Consider the following 16,673-nt stretch of genomic DNA (forward strand, 5'->3'; position numbering starts at 1 on the left):
TCTTTATACAAGCCTTGTAACAATAACCAGGAATTGAAAGCAAAGCCAGACTCCATGCACAGACAGCTGTTTCGGGGTCTTTGACCTTCATTAGTGTGCAGTAGGTTTCTGGCTTGGCTGTTGAGAGGCCTGTGATGTTGGTCAATAGGAGTATTGTCTCTCCTTAAGGAGAGCACCCAAAAAGTGTGTGGAGACACCTAGGAGTTGAGTGGGTTGGGGCAAACACAGTTTCAGAGAAATGTTCAAGGACAATCTAGGTCCTGACTAGGGATGAGCGAGTATACTCGCTACAGCACTACTCGCTCGAGTAATGTGCTTTAGACGAGTATCTCCCTGCTCGTCCCTAAAGATTCGGGGGCCGCCGCAGCTGACAGGTGAGTTGCGGCGGGGAGCAGGGGAGAGCGGGCGGTAGAGAGGAAGAGAGAGATCTCCCCTCCGTTCCTCCCCGCTCTCCCCCCCCGCTCCGCGGCGGCCCCCGAATCTTTAGGGACGAGCAGGGAGATACTCGTCTAAAGCACATTACTCGAACGAGTAGTGCTTTAGCGAGTATACTCGCTCATCCCTAGTCCTGACATATTAGGTGAAGCAGCCATAGAACTGAAGTCTCAGGGATACTAGAAATAGGAACTTACCAGTTTAATTGCCACAACACATTTGCTGTCCCTAATCTCCAAGCATTAAGCCCAGGATGTCACTGGTACACTGTCACTCACTGTCTAGGTGCTCTCCCAAAGGAGAAAAGATAGCGAGAGAACAGGGATCAGGCATATTGAAATTCAACATGCCCAATCCTTATTTTTCTCAACATCTACAGTTAGGGGAGAGTTGGTACATTAGATGGAAGATCACTCATGCTAAATTTGACAGGTTCGGCTGAGCTCCACCAAATGTGAAGGGGCACATTAGCTAACAGAAACTGTATGACCATACACGGTGCTGCACCTATTAAAAGCACAGCACAAAGGCTGTACCATTAGCGTCCGTAGACTTGGTGTGTACTCGCTGTACCATAGGATGACAACTCTAACCACTCTACTTTACAGGTGAAGAAACTGCTGTGTAACCGGACAGTCTTGCTCACAGGGATTCCTGATATTAAGGATGAAGAAAATCTGAAGGATCTTTTGACGATCCACTTTCAAAAAGCCACGAACGGTGGAGGAGAGGTGCAGGAACTTTTCTATTGTCCACTGGGGAAGAATACTATCGCCTTGTTTGAAGATGATGAAGACGGCGTCCCACAAAAAAAGTGATTCACAGCAAAGATAAATGTATCAGAACCCTGAAATAATTCCGGTTTTGGAAAAGATCAGAATTTTTGAATCTGTATTTGATTTGGGATCTTACTACGTACTTTTGATAATGCAAAATGTCTCTGCATAGGGTTAATGATTGTGAAGCAATGGGCGAGGGAGCTATGGAAGATCAATGAATGTTTCCAACAGATAACAATGCAGTCTATTCCTATAATAGTAGTGTGTAGCTGATATACTGGGTGTGCCCAGAGACACCCTAATGCTACATACTGGCAGCTCATTTATATGGATGTTGTCTTTTTGAAGTGGGCTACACCCATAGCCTAAACCAGTGTCTAGCTTAGTATACATGCATGCAACTTTTTTACTAATTTTACGTGCTTCATCTGCGGGCCATGATGAGCTCCGTGACTGTAGTGAGTCTCTTAACCCTTTCCAACTCATTGTCTGATGTCTTCCTACATTCTGATTGTAGCCTCTACAGCTCCGATGTTAGAAGATGTCCGGCAGGGTATTCTTACTATATATTACTGGCCGCTATGTTGTCGGGGGCCTCTCCGGCATGTCACATACTGCAGTACTGGCTCTAGCCAGCAGATGTCGCCATTGTATAATGGCAGAAAGAAAAAGCCCCCTAGGAAACCCTGAATCTACAATTGGATTGCAAAGGGTTAAGATTTGCTGCTTCAAATGTCACAACTCTTGCTTGTCGCACAACATAATCATTAGGCTGGTTTCCCACTCCATGTATCGGTCTTGGAATCTGCATTTAGGCTGTATTCACACATCTTGGATTGTGTCGCACACGGTTCATATCTGACAGCACCCGGTCCGTGTCATTTCCATGTCCTGATCTCTTCTAAGAATCGGACACAAATTTTTCAAACTCGGACTATTTTTGAAATGTGCAGATTTCATTGTGGTTTTTGGTGCAGAATTTTTATGCGTATTTACAACGTAATTTTTACACTGTGTGTGAAACTAGGGTTGTTCTGGATTAGAAAAGCATGGCTGTTGCCTTCCAAAAACCAGCACCTCTCATGTCCGCAGGTTGCGAGTGGTATTGCAGCTCAGCTTCATTCATTTCAATGGAAGAAAAATGACCAAAGTTCTGGGCAACCCCTTTAAGTAATGTGAGCCATCTCTGGAGTGGATCACAATAGCTAAAACATATAGGGGCAGAATTATTAAGCTGTCTTAAAGGAAAACGGTGTTTATTGCACATAGCAGCCAATCACAGTGGAGCTTTCATTTCTCAAACTGCTGTGGTAAAATGAAAGCTGCTCTGTGATTTGTTGCTATGGGCAACAAAGACAGTTTTCCCTTAAGACAACTTCATTAATCTTCCCCATCGTTTAGCCTCATGCTAAAAAAACACATTTCTCAAAGAGGTCCCATACCTTTTCATACAAATGTGACAAATGTATCATTTTTAAATATTTCTAGAGATATGCATGGGGCAGATTTATGAAACGGTCTAAAAGAAAATCTGTTTTAGTTGCTCCTTGCAACCAATCACAGCGCAGCTCTTATTTTGTATTCTGCTCTGGTAAAATGAAAGCTGAGTTCTGATTGGTTGCAACTAAGACAGTTTTTCATTTAGACTGTTTAATGAATCTTCTCCATGGAGTCACGTTGTACGTCATCCACCTATTGGAGTGAGATTGTGACATGTTTTGTGACTTTTTAAAAAGTTGCAACTCTTTAATCCAAAAACTTCACTCAACTCACACCCCACTCCATTTATCAGATACTTTGTGGAGCATGAGGCGTAACATCTGTTCTTTATGGCGCAAATCAACAGTAAATTTGACTAAATCGATTTACACCAAAAAAGGTACAACTTATGCCAGAATTGTGGCACTACACCAATAATAAATAGTATTTTCTCAATGTTTTGTAGCCTGATTTTTCATATAGTACTAAAATGGAACTGCAATCATTTCAGTGCATTGGCATAATAAACCGTAAAAAGGGCAGAAAAAATACACGTCTCCTTGGTTGTTTCACTTCACACTCAAATGTACTTGGTGTAACCTTTAAAATGCATTTTATATATATATTTATATATATGTACGGCATCCCTCTCTTAGCCCGGCCCCCGTCCCACCTTCTATCATTGCAAATAGTGCAGAGAGGCGGGGAGGAGGCAGAGAGGGGGCGGGAGCTCAGAGCACTGCTCCCGGCTCTTCCAGCCTCCTTCCAGCAGAGAGGGACGCCGTATATCGGCTGGCGTGAATACCCGGCCGATATACGGTCGTCTGAATGCGCCCTTACACAGAGGTCGGAGATTTTCTGATCGCAGTGAGGTGAAACGGTTCGGGCTCGGGTGCAGCCTATGGCTGATGAGGTTCGAAGAATTGAAGATGCCAGTGCTGTAGAATGGAAGAAAATTTTCTTGAAAACCAGCAGGTAATGCGTGTTGAAGTGAACCACCTCTTCATCAGACACTTGGCAATATATCAAATAGTTGATATGTTCATTATAACCCATCAGAGTCGCTCTCTATGTAAATAGGAAGATGGAACAATGCCTCCACAGCGCCACCTATTAGAAGGCAGCATTCCTGCAAGTCAATGTCTGACCTTTTAACAGGCCGTGTAACAATGACTGAGAATGTAAGCAATGGGAAGATAGAACTTAACCTATTCCGACCCACACCATAGGCCTCTCATCCAGCCAGCCAGCAAACTATTGTACACCGATGGGGGACAAAACCCCCAAAACAGTCTGTCTGTGCATACTTATCTTTTCCTTCTGGAGAAGACTCTGGCTTTGGCTTATATTTTCAGTCATTATTACCCGGCTTGTCAGACATTGACTTGCAGGAATGTTACCTTCTAATAGTGGAGGCATTATTCCATCTTCCCATTTGCATAACTTTCCCAGAGGAGCATGCACGGCTTTATAAGTCTCCTCACATCTACTAGCTGCTCTGCTTAAGGAGAAACGTTACCCCTTCTGACTCTTTCTCTAAACACTGACCATCCCTGGTAATGAGCACCTTGTGAATTAGACTATGATGAATGTATCGACTATTTGATATATTATCCAGCTGTCTGATGGAGAGGAGTTTCATCTCGAAATGTTTTACTTTCTGGTTTTCAATAAACTGTTCTTCCATTTTTCATCACTGCCATCTTCGACTCTTGAACCTCACCATCCATAGGTTGCACCAGAGTCCCAGCCGTCACCTCACTGCTTACTGACACTATCACAACCTCTGGTCAATTAGCATTTCTAGGTCGGCTGCACACCCACATCTTCTCTTCCTCTAGCACTGTGCTCTTCCCCTTGTCTTACCATCCCTCTCACAGTGCTCTGCCTACCTGGTTTTTCTTGTATTCGCTACCTAACATTCTCTGATCGTAATGTTATATGGCATATAATATAATGGTATACCACAAGGATAAGATAGGGAGTAACCCTCGAATCAATACATCAAATGAGTCAAAAAATGGAGTATAACATATTGTGGCACTATGGGTACAATGATACCGTGTTCCCCTGAAAATAAGACCCTGTCTTATATTAATTTTTGCCCCAAAAGAGTCACAGTGTCTTATTTTCGGACAATGTCTTATTTAACCTACCTAGCCAGCGCTGTCTGGGTCCCTCCCGCTGATCTCCAAAATTCCGTAGCTCTGCCGCACAGCCTTCATTCCTCAGCCGCTGACCGATCATCGCTTCCTGGTTGCAGAGTTCATAAATCCCGCCTCCAGGAAGTGATGGCTCTGATTGGTTCAGAGAGCGCTGCTCTCAGCCAATCAATGCAGTGCGCGCTGAATGAACGCAACAGCTGTGATTGGCTGGGAGACAATTTTTTTAATGTAGTCTAGCTAAGACTTATTTTCAGGGTAAGGCTTATATTCCAAGCCTCCCTGAAAATAGGCAAAAATCAGGGTAGGTCTTATTTTCAGGAAAACACGGTAAATCTTGCTTTGTGAAGACTACTAGGAGTATTGTCCATACGGGTGTATTGTCACTACATATTATGCGTAACACACAAATTACCTTTCATTCTTCCATTGTGTGGGCGCTACGTATCGATACAAGAAATAAATTGCAGCATGCTCTTGTAGTGGCCCAGAACACCATCCTGGTCCCCTCCATAAATGTCATACATGTTTGTCCTATGTAGATGCACTGTGCAAAGCTTGTCTTGTCATATCCAGAGTGTGTGTTGCACAGCTGCGGCACTTGAGAGGTTAACATTAACAAAATCATTGCCTGCATGTAGATGTATCTGTTTGTCATGTCTTGTGGTATGAGTGAAGGCATAAATAGGAGTGATTGTGAGCGGGAAAGGAGTCCATCTTCGGGAGTTCCGAGAGAGTGCTAATACAGAGCCGCATGGAAGCACCTTCAGCTTCCATGTAGGTGAAGATGGAGGAAGAGGAGAGATCCCGTAACAATTAGAGTCTGAATGTAAATGGAGTGAGTCCCAAGATTCTAGTGAGAGAGAGAGCCATTAAAAATAATTCTGTATAGAGGAACCCACCGTACAGGTACCAATTTACACTACAGGCTTTTCCTGTGTGGCCGTCCAGAGTCAGGATCACCGCACAGAGGTATGCGACTGAGTCACACCCATGCGCCTGCAGTGCGGGGTGTTTATTGTTTAAGCCTTCATTTAAATAACTGTCTTTCGGAGAGTCTGTGGAGTAACCCTTACCCCCCTTCCTCCTCTGGAGTGCTCCCAGTCCAGGAGCGGTGCCGTACAGATAACGTGGACTGTAAGACCGGTTTCATCCTGTGTATCCTCCCTGACCTCTGAGCTCTAGTCTACTTCCACTTAAGAGAATTGTACCTGCATTGCCTTGAATACCTGTTGTAAAAGTTTATTCTTCAAGTCAAGTTATACCGGGCCCTAACCGTTCCTGGGGACCTGAGGTACTAAACACAAGTCTCTGTTTTATTTCTCCGCCACGTAGCATACACCGGTGTGTGGGAACGGTGGCGTCACGAGTGATATCTGCTACTACTCACCTCATCCCATTTATTGGCCTTCCCTATCCTAGGGGTGTCGAAGCTGGCTTGCAGTCCTGCTCTGGCCTTGGCTATGTGTCATACCAGAGCCTGGTAAGTGCCGTTGTGACAAACCAACACTTAACCCTCACAGCTCAGTAGTCAAGTGTCCGGAGTCATCCCTCTGGGGTGTTGCAGCCGTAGCTTTTTCTGGCGTCACTTGGCACAGGATCTGATCTGCTGCACCAAAACAAGTCTAATGGACTGCCACTTAAATTCTAACGGGGCCCCCCAAGATGGTGCCCATTTCATAATAATGCTCTCCTCTATGGCTCACTCCCACCAAGTAGCTCCTGCCAAAGTTACTTGGCGCCAAAAGGAGGACGCCCTGGCCTGGCGCAAAGTGGGTGGGGGGGAGACTACCCCTACTTCATGGACTTGTGAAAAACCCCATTCATCTACATTGTATTGTACATTGCTGCTGAATTTCGGCTTGCATTAAACAACCAGAATTCCGCACCGGTTCCTCTATGTGTGAACTCACCCTTAAGGTATCTGAGCAGCTGACAGCCTGTGAACAGGACAACAGTCGCTGGCCGGGTTAAGGCGGACACCTGTCCTGGTGACTTGTGAACACCACATTTATGACAGCTGACTCCATTTGCTTGCACTCTGTCAGTGTGTCAGGCTCGGTTACATTAGAACAATGTCGGTTGTTGTTTTTTTGTTTATTTTTTAAAATTGCAAATGTTACAAAATGAAAAAAATAAATAAATAAACCACCACTGCTTTCTTCTTCATACCCGCCAATCCAGCGCCAATGGTTCCTCCTTCCAAAATTTACTAAGACTGGTGCTGCATACGCCAGTTTTAAACCTAAGCATGTTGGAGTCAGATGCACAAAATCTATAAAGAGGCGCACGCTGAATGTCCCAAAAATTTTTCATTATGTAAGAAAACCGTCTGGATAACTTCTCTCCTTTGCTTACAAGCTGCGAGTGATGGTGTGCCATGGCTGCACATGACCACCGCATCCAATCAGTGGCTTCAATGGCCACGGAACTGCTGGTGTGACCGTTTGGTCACTAATTAGCTGCAGTGGATACATCCTGGCTCGGCACATCATGACTGGCAACTTGTAACTAAAGATTGTTGGGGAATCACCAGATCATGTGTGGTGGATCGGTGGGGGATTGATATGATGAGTAATGTTTTTCCTTTTCCCCTTTGTATCACTTTTATCATTTATCCGTTTTTCTTCTTTGCAATAACTAGATAACCCCTTTAGGTGAGGCTGCAGTAGACTCATATAACGTAAGGTACAAGCCGTGACGTAGCAATAGGGATCGCTGGGGTTGACCGAGCCTCGAAGGCAGGGGGGACCCAAAGGCCCCCCCGTCATTACAGAAGCAGAGTGCCCCCATACGAAACTCCAGCCACTTCATCCAATAGCACTTTGCCTGCTCTGACACGCCGCCCTCCATCACAGTAGAGGCAGCTTCTTCAGCCAAGTGCTTCTCAGCATTTTAGTGGAGTTATTACTGTGTGGGGTCACTAGTACTGTGTAGTAGCGTCAGACTAGGGAGAGTATGTGTAGATGAATAGTAGCTGGAAGAACTCTTCATGGCGGTCTAGACCTGGATAGAGAAGAAAAACAAAAGTGAGTAAAGTTAAATCAGAGGAGACGTCACCTATGGTCACTGGAGGTAACTGAACTGTCATCACTATCACTGTGAAGAGCAGATATCTGATTATTATATGTTGACTGAATTATACAGAGGTTACAAGAACTGAGCTGCTGTATCTAAGCCATTGTGTTCTAAGTGTTCTCTTATAGGTATTCTGTCTGGCAAATATGTAATATATATTGGGGTGGAACACGGCAGATGGCCGTGCTGAGTAGCTGCTGGGGGAGGAAGGAAGACGGGGAGGGGCGGGGAGGGGGGGGGGGGGCACAAGCTGAACTTTTGCACGCCGGCCCATGAGCCCTCAGCTGCACCCCTGGGATTAAGGGCTTGTTGTGCATAATTGTCCAGATGTTTTTTATGTAAATAAGGTAGTATACATACAGCTGGATGAGGCGATCACCAATCAGATCTTTATAGCTACACACCTTTCATCTGAGCATACTCAGCACAAACTGTGATAATAGTGGGAAATACCCTGTTTCCCCAAAAATAAGACAGGGTCTTATATTAATTTTTGCTCCAAAAGTTGCCTAGATACTATTTACATTTACTTTTTTATTAACTGTAACTAGGGCTTCATTTTGGAGTACAGTTTATAGTTCAAGCATCCTCAAAAATCCTGAAAAATTATTCTGCATTCTCAACAATCCAGAAAAATCATGCTAGGTCTTATTTTCAAAAAAAAAAACCTGGGTATACACAGTCTGTATAGTGGCCACTAGAGATGAGCGAGTATACTCGTTTAGAGTATTTACTCGATCGAGCACCGCGATTTTCGAGTACTTCAGTACTCGGGTAAAAAGATTCGGGGGGCGCCGGGGGGCGGCGTGGCGGCGCGGGGGGTAGCAGCGGGGAACAGGGGGGAGCCCTCTCTCTTTCCCTCCCCCCCCACTCCCCGCTGCAACCCCCCACTCACCCACGGCGCCCCCCGAATCTTTTCGCCCGAGTACAGAAGTACTCGAAAATCGCGGTACTCGGGTGAAAAAGGGGCGTGGCCGAGTACGCTCGCTCATCTCTAGTGGCCACCTTTGTTTGTTGCATTGTCAGGTCATGCTGCAAGTTATGGTTATCAAACAGCTGAGTAGCAGCAGGTTGAAGTTTTCTTCACAGCCATTACTCTGAAAGATGCCACCTGGTGGGGGAAAAGTGAACAAAATGGAGAGAACAGATGCAGAGGGGTTGTGTTATTAACCACGTAAATCCCACAAAAGAGGAGCAACTTTTTTCATGCAAATTTTGCTTTGCTAATTCACTTGTCATTGGCCAATATAGAGAGAATATTGTACAGAGCGTGAACAGAGTCTAATTCTACAGGAAGCCAAGTTATGGAGCCCGACGACAGGCAGATATGGTGACCGCTGGGCTGTTCCTGCTTCCTGACCTTGTTTACTGCTAAAAAAAAACAAACCTCAGATGGATTTCATAAATGAGCAACGAGTAATAAAAGGGTGGACTCTCACTAAAGGCCCATTTACACGCAAAGTGTGTAAATGGGCCTTCAGACCAGCCGTTACTCACAAGTTCTGCTATATGCAAATATCATATCACCCCGGCCTGCACCCGAATCTTTTGAGATGAGCGGGCAGGTACTTGCATAAGGCACTACTCGCTCGAGTAGTTTGCCTTAGCGAGTACGCTCGCTCATCTCTAATTGTAAACCAATGCATCAGAGGGGCAGCGTATATCGGCCAGGAGTGAAAACACGGCAGATATACACTTGTGTGAATCCAGCCCAATCTGATCTCACACGAATGTATTATGGGCGTATTTATACATCCTTAGGTCTCTTTCACACGAGCGCCAAAGTTAGCTGTGAAAAAAAAAATCGTGTGATTAGACGATTTTCCGCAATCAAGTCCCAAGCTTCATTTGTGTTTATTTGTCCATTCACGCGGCCGGGTGCTGATGTATTGCCAAAAATATGTGCTGCTGTTCAGAATTTTCTTGGTCGGCAGTAATCCTCCTAATGACTTAAATAGAGGCATCGGTCATCTTTTCTAGCCTTAGGGTGCATTCAGACAACCGTATATCGGCCGGGTATTCACGACGGCTGATATACGGCGTCTCTCTCTGTAGGGGGAGGAGGCTGGAAGGGCCGGGAGCAGTGCTCTGAGCTCCCGCCCCCTCTGTACAATTTGCAATGAGAGGAGGCGGGACAGGGGCGGGGCTAAGTTTCAGGAATTATCTCTGCCCCCGTCTCGCCTCTCCTCATTGAAAATAGTGCAAGGGGGGGGGGGGGAGAGAGGAGGCAGCGAGGGGGCGGGAGCTCAGAGCACTGCTCCCGACTCTTCCAGCCTCCTCCCCCTGCAGAGAGGGACGCCGTATATCGTATTTTTGCGCAGCAGGACATTTCTGTTGCTGGCGTGCTTTATTTTTAGGTCTGTTTTTTTTTTTTTTGTTCGTCTGAATGAATACATTGGAAACTATTGGTTTTAATGGTCGCAATTTTATTGCGCGGCTAACTTAGCTGCACAAAATCGTTTGTGTGAAGAAGGTCTTAATATGGAATGGTGTGGGAGTCTGACTGTGGGTGTCCTGACCTGAACCAAGAGCATCCTAGATTTACTATGGTGCTCTGAGTTCAGGTCATTAGACTGGCTTCACACGGGTGTATGCGCATTTGCGCGTGCCTCAGCGTGACGTATTTGCACCTTGAACAAGGCTTTTTTGCATGCGTATCAGCAGGGAAACAGAAGAGGGACACGTGAGTTGCTGGTAGGTGGAATGCCACTGCTGATTGACCTTGATCCAAACCAGGAGGTTTCCAAGGTCATGCCTGAGGTTCTGCCATTCTTTAAGACAGGTCTGGAGACTGGTTAGATTGTGCCGATCAACTGTGGGACTGTGTGTGGGACTGTGTGTGGAACTGTGCCGTTTGAGCTTTTGAAATGTGAAGATCTAAAAATTGAGTTGATTCTGAGACTTCCCCTATTTCTGCCAGTTGTGGGAGGGAGAGAATCAGGTGTGCCTCCTACACAATCTGCTATTTATGAGGCCAAACAGCCAAGCCAGAAACAAGCCTCTAAGCAGTTGGTGGCTGGAGTTTCAGCTGACTGGTGTGAACTGTATCCAAGGTCCAGAGAAGCTGTAGCGCAGGTCTGAGCAGTGGTGAGGTCATTTCAGGGACTGGTGAAAAGGGGCAGCATGGACTTGGAAAACTCAATGAATTATATGTTAGAAATGTGTTGCATGACGTGTCAGCTGCTAGAAATGACAAAACAATAAATGCAGAATATGTCTGCTTTGCAGGATGGTGTAGGGGAATCTGCACATTAGCATTTAAGAAAAACGTATCTGAAGAGTGTACTGATAAAGATATGTTGTGTGAAATTTTGTCTTGAATGTTTTGTTCTGTGAGCAAAATGCCCATTATCTATACAGATGAATGCAGCGATAACAGGCTGATAGAGAAAGCTCAGCCACAGCCCATGTGGTGATTAACTCAAGGGTGCCCCTAGTGGTAGGGAGTAAAATGAAAAGATTGCATGTAGTCCTGAGGGTGAAGAGAAACTTGAGAGGTTTTGCAAATGTAGTTTCATGTCCATAACCGGGTTTTCGCTGAGTATTACACACCGTGGTACACGATGAATAGAGTCAATGGATATTCATGGATCCACGCACAGATGCCCATAGACACTGTATGTTATTGTAATGGGTAAGGCGGTTGTTAAAAAGTGCTAAAACCGCATGAAAATAGAGCAAATGGCGCTTGAAAATCACGGAGTTAGAAACACTGCATTTGAACGCTAGTTTGCCAGGCCCTACTAAAATCAATGGGAGGGTTTTACAGCGGTTCACGCACCCACCCAAAGACCCCATACTCGCCTCCAGATCCGCAGCGTAGCTCCTGCATGACGCGCCAGCATCGTCACATAACACGGTGGGTGGGATCCGCGCCCCATAGGAATGCATTGACCACCCGCGGGTAGATAAATACCCGTGGATAGTCAATAAAAGTGAATGAAAAAAATTCTGGAGCATGAAAAAAAATGGCCATACTCCATTTTAGTGCGGATCACGCGTGCGGGAGCTCACAGAGCACATAGAGCTCACAGAGCACATAGAGCTCACAGAGCACATAGAGCTCGCTTGATCTCCAGCATGAAAAATAAAAGACAATTACAGTGCATCCGCAGCCCAAATCCACGTTACAAATCCGCAGCGGATCCGATTTTCCCCGTGGACATGAGGCCTAAAAGCTGCAGTGAAACGCAGCGGAAATCCAGCCGTGGGAATTAGGCCTAAGGAGATTCTCTGCAGGCAGAGCCGGCCTTTACAAAGTCGGTAAACCGATGCAGGAAGACCGGCAGCGCTTTACGTATACGCTCGTGGACAGCAACCCTAAGGTAGTTGCTAGTGACAACCAAATGCTTGCTGGGACTACAGAGGATAAAAACGCAAAGAAAAAAGTAAATAAAAAAATAAGACTGCTTCTCCAAAAACAGAAGATGAGGTCCAATTTGGAACGGAAGGTGAACAGCTGCGCAGAGTTCAAGCAGAACGTATCCAAATCCGGGCCAACATGGATGTCCTTTGGAAGGCTAAAGTGGCAGGCTCACAGAAGCAGCAGTCAAGTTGCATGATGGGCGCATAAGAAACGCTGCTTATATGCAACGTCGCTAAGTGATAGGACGGGGAATTAGAAAAAAAACCAATACCGTCATGGGCAGTGAAAAACTGTTGCCATATGTGGCGATAGGCCGTCTCACACTGCGGTAAAACAAGTTTGTGAGAGCCTGGCATAAGGCCTCCGGCGGAAGATGATTTGTTTAGTCCATGTGCTGTCTGAGTACAAGACGGGCGCGATTCAGACAGCATAGGGCCCCATATTAGTCACTGCGACAAGACACAGGTTTTTTTTTACCGCAACACACTGACAAAAAAAAAACAAAAAAAAAAACATGGCGTGCGCTATACTGATACAGTTTGCAGGCTTATTCACAGGAGCGTATATCGGACGCCATTTTCACCTCTGGCCGATTTACGCTACCATCTGAGCTATCTTCCCCCGTGCCGGCTCTCTGCCTCTCTCCTCCCCTCCGGCTGTTTGCAGTGGGAGGAGCTAAGCTCCCCCTCCCCCCTTGCTGGCTGTGGACAAGTGGAGGGGCGGGTGCTTAGCTGTGCCCACATCTATTGCAAACAGCTGGAGGGGGAGGAGAGAGCCGGCGAGGGGGAAGACAGCTCAGATGGTAGCGTAAATCGGCCGGCTGTGAAAATGCTGGCCGATATACGCTCCTGTGAATAAGCCCTGCAGATGAGACTCAACCATTCATGTCAAAGAGGATACAGAAAAAGCCGAGAGCATCTGTGTGCAGGCTGCCGTTTATGTTCAGAGATGGAGAAAGGAAAAAACCTGTTTCAGGGCTTAGTCTGCCGTGCGTATATTGGCTGGGTTTTCATGCCCAGCTAATATACGCTGTCGGGGAAGGGGGCGGGCCGGGAGCAATGCCCTGAGCTCCCGCAGCCTCTCCACCCCTCACCACTGTTTGCAATGGGAGGGCAGGGGTGGAGCTAGGTTCCGTGCCACTCCCTCCCATTGCAAATAGTGGCAATGGGCGGAAGCTCAGTGCCCTGCTCCCAGACCAGCCTGCCTCCACCTGCAGAGCGAGACAGCGTACATCGGCCGGGTGTGAAAACCCGGCCAATATCCGCACGTCGGAATAAGCCCTCAAGTTGTTTTTTGTGGACATGAAAAACGTATAGCATGCAAAGCTAAAATAAGGCCACGTAGACGGCATACTGGTGGCACACGGAGAAAACATCTGTCTATTTGTGGATACAACGCAGAAGAGTTTATTTTTTAACACTAGTGTGCGCCCAAGTTGAAAACAGATTTTTTTCATAGCAATGGGTCTTAGGTAGCTTCACACAGGCGATCACAATATTGCCACAATTAAAAAAAAACAAAAAAAGCCTCTTCATTCCCGCAATTTTTGAGCATCAGCAATATTTTTTTTTCGGATTAATCTCCCATTGCTGCTGCCCACGATAAAAAATTGCGCAATTTTATCGCAAAAGTCAGTGGGACTTTCTAATGTTAAAAATGCATCGCAGTGCATGCTTCGTGCATTGCGATAAAATGAAGACTCAATATAGAAAAGGGGGTGATTTAAAAAAAAATCGTTTTGCTTTTGCAAAATTGCATGAGAGAAAGCATCGCTAATGGGAAGGAAAGAATTGTAAGTCATTGGATCCATAGTCTCCTTTTTTTTTTTTCACTAACCCTTGCATCAGGCGAAAAACTCCCCCCCCCCCCTGCATCGGGGTTGTCTCGCGCCGAACGGGGGGGGGGGGGGGGTTTGAAAAAAAAAAAAACCCGTTTCGGCGCGGGACAACCCCTTTAAGTAAAGACACAAATGACAGCTACATTTTACAGACTTCGGCCGCTCTCACACAAGCATTAGGAAAAGGCTGCGTTCAAAAATCAGAGTTTTACAGTGGTTTTGAGCAGCATTTTCGAACACTTTGTACAGCGTTTAACGCACCCCATCATTGTGATGGGTCATAAGGTGCGCTAAAAAACGCATGAAAATAAAGAGCAGACGAATCGCTCGAAAATCGTGGCGTTAGAAACGCTGCATTTGAACGCTAGTCTGCGAGGCCTCATGGAAATCAATGGGAGTGTTTTACAGCGGTTAACGCGGCGTTGGTAAGACCATGCAAATGCTATAAAAAGCGAAGCACAACCCTTTCACGCGAGCGCATGCCTATTTGTGCTTACAGGAGCGTAGCGTATTTGGGGAATGAGCAGTAATTTTTTTTACTGCACTTTGGCGTATTTTTTTTGTGCCCACAAGGCATGTTTATTTGTGCGCCGCTGAAATATTTGCACCAACTGAAATGGCTAATTAGTCTACCGAGTCCAGATGTGTTTTTTCCTGCGTGATTACAGTGTTTCATGCATCTCCTCACATATTTCGTACATATCCCCATTCACTTCTATGGGGACTTTGAGTGTAAATAAGTAGAAAAATAGAACCTTTTTTTTTTTTTTGGCATAGGAAATATACGTGCATGTGAATGGACCCATAGAAATCAGTGTTCTATGCTCTGCATATTACACGCTCAAATACAAGCGCAGCACAGTTAAAGTATTTGGAATGGTGTAGCTGGCAAGTAAAGTTCATTCCCCTTATCAGATATCGCGCTCCACAAGAAAGATTCTGCTGCGTAAATTGACCCCCATGAAGATTGGAAATCTGCGGCATGACAATGTAGGTTGTGGATTTTCGGCATGAATTTTACCTCTTCACATGAGGATCTGCTATGTGTGCTCTTAGTCTTGGGTCGTAGAATAGCCAGAAAGCCCTACTGATATATCCCCATGTAATAAATGTATATGATTCTCCCCTCTGGCCGCTGATACTTTCCTCTGTTTTCTTGAGGTGGTTCTGGCATCATTCCCCGGCCACCACATCTTCATGGCCATCCAGGTGATCAACAAAAAAAGTAGTGATGCAGATATCCTAATGAGGGAGCGACGGATACTCCCACAGGCCTAGACTGCCCCTTTATATGCCATCTGTATACCGCATAGCAGTCTGAGTACCGAGTCTACTTCATCACACAGTATCTGTTCAGCACCAGCCTGGCGCCTACCATCAGGATGTGCGGCTGCTTGGACATCAGCAATGTGAGGCCAGTAAATGACTAATCAAGCAACAGAGGGGCGAGTAAATGACTAATCAAGCGGGGGGGGGGGGGGGGGGGGGGGGGCCGGCACCTATTCTCTTCTGTTGTGACAGACTTTAATAGTAACATGATATGGAACTGACTTCATGCCATTGATACTACACAGCAGAGATTGTATGCGGCCTCCAGTTCCTGCACATATCATCCACCGGTAAGCGGAACTTTCCCATATTTATCCATCTCCTTGTATTTGTGGAGATAACGCACCACGCTTTCCTAGAGCCCTGAATGAGAACTGGTTTTGCTGCGGTACATCCCAGGTCTTCTGGATTGCTTCCCCCCCCCCCCCCCCCCCCCCCCCCCCCCATTTTAGAGACATAAAGCAGGAAAACCTCATGCTGGTCAGATTTGGACACATCCGCTTCATTGACCTGGGGTTGGCCCAAGACGGCATTGCCTCGTCTGATAGGTGGCATGACTGGCATATTTCACTATATGGCCACAGAAGTGCTTCTTGGAAAGGAGTATGATGCAGCAGTTGACTGGTAGAGCCTGGGGATTGTTGTATCCCGATGGCAGTAGGACAGTCCTTTTTCTACCACAGCCCCATCAGAAGAAAGGTCTTCAAATCCATCACCAGAAAGGAGCCAAAATCTTGGTTGGATGCTGACAAAGTATCTTCTGGAAAGTCTGCAGGGTAAGAAGCCTGAGAAGAGGTGCAGTGTGTATAAGAACATCAGAGATCACCATTTCTTTATCATTGGTTGGGGTGGGGGGACTTGGAACTTAAGATGGCTTGAATGGGGGCCGTGCTATTTTATAAGAGTTCTGGAAAATCAAAATTGCAGTGGCCGGAGGGTAGGACACCCCTTCACCCCGGATTGTCCTTCACATCACCAAGCTGGACCCGGTAAGTTATTCTTCCTCCTCTAGGGATGATATTCTTCAGTTTGATCTCTGTTTATAATCATGGTTCCTCTAGAATTGTATCAGACAGGTCTGTAGTCTCTTCCCTCCTTGGTTCATTATTACTGCTCCTGTAATTACTACATCTTTGCTTCTTAGGATGACGAGAAGAATCCGTTTGTGAAGGAAGCTGCAAGCATATTAGCATAGTAAGTTAAGCTAA

General features: G+C 46.0%; 1 protein-coding gene across 1 annotated transcript in view; it reads left to right on the forward strand.

Moving 5' to 3' along the window:
- Nucleotides 1-3,149, forward strand: part of IFI35 (interferon induced protein 35) — a 44,803-nt gene extending 41,654 nt beyond the window's left edge. Inside the window, exon 10 of the mRNA XM_066586409.1 lies at nt 1,044-3,149. Coding sequence (XP_066442506.1) covers nt 1,044-1,253 — 210 coding nt within the window. The 3' untranslated portion in view covers nt 1,254-3,149. The remainder of the gene's footprint in view (nt 1-1,043) is intronic.
- The last annotated feature ends 13,524 nt before the right edge of the window (nt 3,150-16,673 follow it).

The sequence above is a fragment of the Eleutherodactylus coqui genome, chromosome 13 (genome assembly GCF_035609145.1).
Source record: "Eleutherodactylus coqui strain aEleCoq1 chromosome 13, aEleCoq1.hap1, whole genome shotgun sequence".
NCBI classification, from domain to species: domain Eukaryota; kingdom Metazoa; phylum Chordata; class Amphibia; order Anura; family Eleutherodactylidae; genus Eleutherodactylus; species Eleutherodactylus coqui.